This window comes from Microtus oregoni, unplaced genomic scaffold (assembly GCF_018167655.1).
Source record: "Microtus oregoni isolate MIOR12 unplaced genomic scaffold, Mior012 000029F_ref0000214, whole genome shotgun sequence".
NCBI classification, from domain to species: Eukaryota; Metazoa; Chordata; class Mammalia; order Rodentia; family Cricetidae; genus Microtus; species Microtus oregoni.
The window spans coordinates 17,317,406-17,320,000 of NW_024543088.1; the positions used below are offsets into that span (position 1 = coordinate 17,317,406).

General features: G+C 40.6%; 1 protein-coding gene across 1 annotated transcript in view; it reads right to left on the bottom strand.

Moving 5' to 3' along the window:
• Positions 1 to 416: 416 nt before the first annotated feature.
• Positions 417 to 2,595, bottom strand: part of Prkdc (protein kinase, DNA-activated, catalytic subunit) — a 165,684-nt gene continuing 163,505 nt past the window's right edge. The window contains exon 86 of the mRNA XM_041677945.1: positions 417 to 861. Within this exon, the coding sequence (XP_041533879.1) occupies positions 657 to 861 (205 nt within the window). The 3' untranslated portion in view covers positions 417 to 656. The remainder of the gene's footprint in view (positions 862 to 2,595) is intronic.

Sequence of the window (2,595 nt, forward strand, 5' to 3'; positions counted from 1 at the left end):
TTGTTCAGATACCATGGGGAGAGAGCCCCTAACTGGCCAACACTGCAAAATATAAACTAACTTCATAGCCCAGAGAGAGAGAGAGAGAGAAAGAGAGAGAGAGAGAGAGAGAGAGAGAGAGAGAGAGTTACAAGTCTCCCCTTTTTATGGTCAAGGGTTACATGCAGGATAAAAAAATGCTTTTAATGTCACTGTGCCTTGGAGAGTACTGAGTAAGGTTATCTTGCACATGCACCATGGAACACAAAAGCCCACCACACCCAACAACAGTAGATAGGGACGATCAAGATCAGAGCAGAAATCAATTAAACAGAAATGAAAGAAAGAAAAAATGAATCAATGAAATGAAGAGTTGAAAAGAGGAAAAAATATTTATCATATTTTTTTATTTTCAAATGTATGTGTGTGTAGGTAAATGTAAGACAAGGCACATGTATGGAGGTCAAAGGACAACTTGCAGGAGTTGCTTCTCTTCATCCATCATGTGGGTTCCAAAGATTGAAGCTAGGTCATTAGTGCTGGCAGCAAGGGAGCCATCTTACCAGCACTACCAAGTAGATTTCTCTTTTTTCTTCAAGTAATACCCTGCTGTCGGTGAAGGTCTAGAAGATTCCCTTGGTGATGGAATGCTTTACAGCTGGTGGCTCCCCTAGACTTTAGATCCAAGGCTCCCATCCTTCCCAAGTCCGGCCAAGGATATTGGGGTCTGTGGCCTGGTCCACCAAGCACTTCACTTGAGTCTCTTCTGAAAGTCCACTCTCCGGCTCTTGTGCACGAATGTTGTGGTCTTTGTTTCCTCGAGCCACAGCCGTATAACTCCCAAAGGCAGATGAGTTTTCATGGCCTAGATATAACTCGTCACTGGAAAAAGTATTGAACAAATATGAAAACACAAATACAAATGATTTCCCCCTTTGACCTGAGAGCTGGTTATCCTTTACAAATAGTCTACCACATTTATACACTATTTTCTTCCTGCCACTCAAAACTTTGAATTCAAAGTTTGGGTTAGTAGGAAAACAAAACATGAGTAATATAATTATTAACATTTGTTTGGAAAATTTTGCTTTTATTTTTCTAGAGCAGACACTTAGAAGTGGAACTGCTGGGTACAGCTTCTTGAGGAGCTGTCAGGCTGTTTACCATAACAACTGCACTATTTTTCATGCCTACCATAATTACAATTCTCCACATCCCTGCTCACACTTCTCCTATTTCATGTGAAAGTTGTCGTTACACACAAGATGCAGAACTTCATTTGCACTTCCTTCATGACTCTTCACACAATTAGTGGCCGTTTGTACCATTTGTACATTTGCACATCCTTAGAGAAATGTCTGATTCCTTTGATCTTCTTTAGAAATTAGGTTATCAAGTTTGCTTTTATAAAGGATTTTATCTATCGATTTTTATTTTCTTAAGGATTTTGTTTTTGAGAGAAGGTCACCTTTTGTTGAGGGCAGACTCAAATTTGGTTGTGCTAAGGATGTCTTCTACCTCCCACAGGCTGGGTTTATAGATTTGTACCACCACAATGGACATTAGAAAAATTATTTTAGAGATATGTGTCTGTGCCTGTGGGTGCCTCCAAGGGCCAGAAGAGGACATCGGATCCCCTGGAGCTGGAATCACCAGTGGCTATGAGCTCTATAAAGTGGGGCTGAAACTGCAGTCCTCTAGAGAGCAAGCACTCTTAACTACTGAGCCATCACCTCTCTACTACCCCTACCCAGCACTGTGCTTTTAAAGAACTTATAAGCCCTTTCTCAGATATATGACTCATAAGAACTTTGTCCATCTGTGCGCTGTCCTCATTTTGAAGAGAAGACTTATTTGTATTTTATGTGTATAGATGTTTTACCAGCATATAATGTGCAACCACAGGATGTCTGAGACCTGAGGAGGCCAGAAGGGGCATCAGATCCCCTGGAACTGGGGTTACAGACGATTGTGGGTGCTGAAAACCAAATCTGGGTCTTTTCTAAGAACAAAAAACGCCCTTAACTTCTGAGTAATTTCTCTAGTAATTTCTTAGAAAAAAAGAAAATCATCAAAACCGAACTATTTATTTACTCGCGCGTCTCTGTCTGTGCTTATAAAGGCCGAGAGGGATCAGATTCCCATGGAGCTGAAGCTAAGCAGCTGTGAGCCACTCCGTGAGGGTGCTTGGCACTGAACGTGAATCCTCTGGAAGCAGCAGGCACTCTTATTGCTGATTGTTTTTCCAACCATTACATTTTTACTTTACTAGCTCGGGAATAGAACCCAGGTCTTATGCTTGCCAGATTAGTATACTAACTCCTATGTTCTTGATTGCATCCTGTACAGCACAGCTCTGAATTCTGAAGTTCAATTTGTCTATCTTGTTCTTGCTCCTGCCTCTGGGGTCACATCTAGCAACGTTAAGTGCCATAGCCAAATTCAATTCAAGACCAACTTAATTTTTTTTCTAAGTGTTTAGCATTTAAGTCTGATACATCTTGAATTAATTTTTGCAAGTAATGCGAGATAGGGCTCTAATTTCATTCTCTTGTCAACAACAATCACTGTATAGACCTGGTACTCATATTAAAAATCAAGTCAATTACAGAGTAT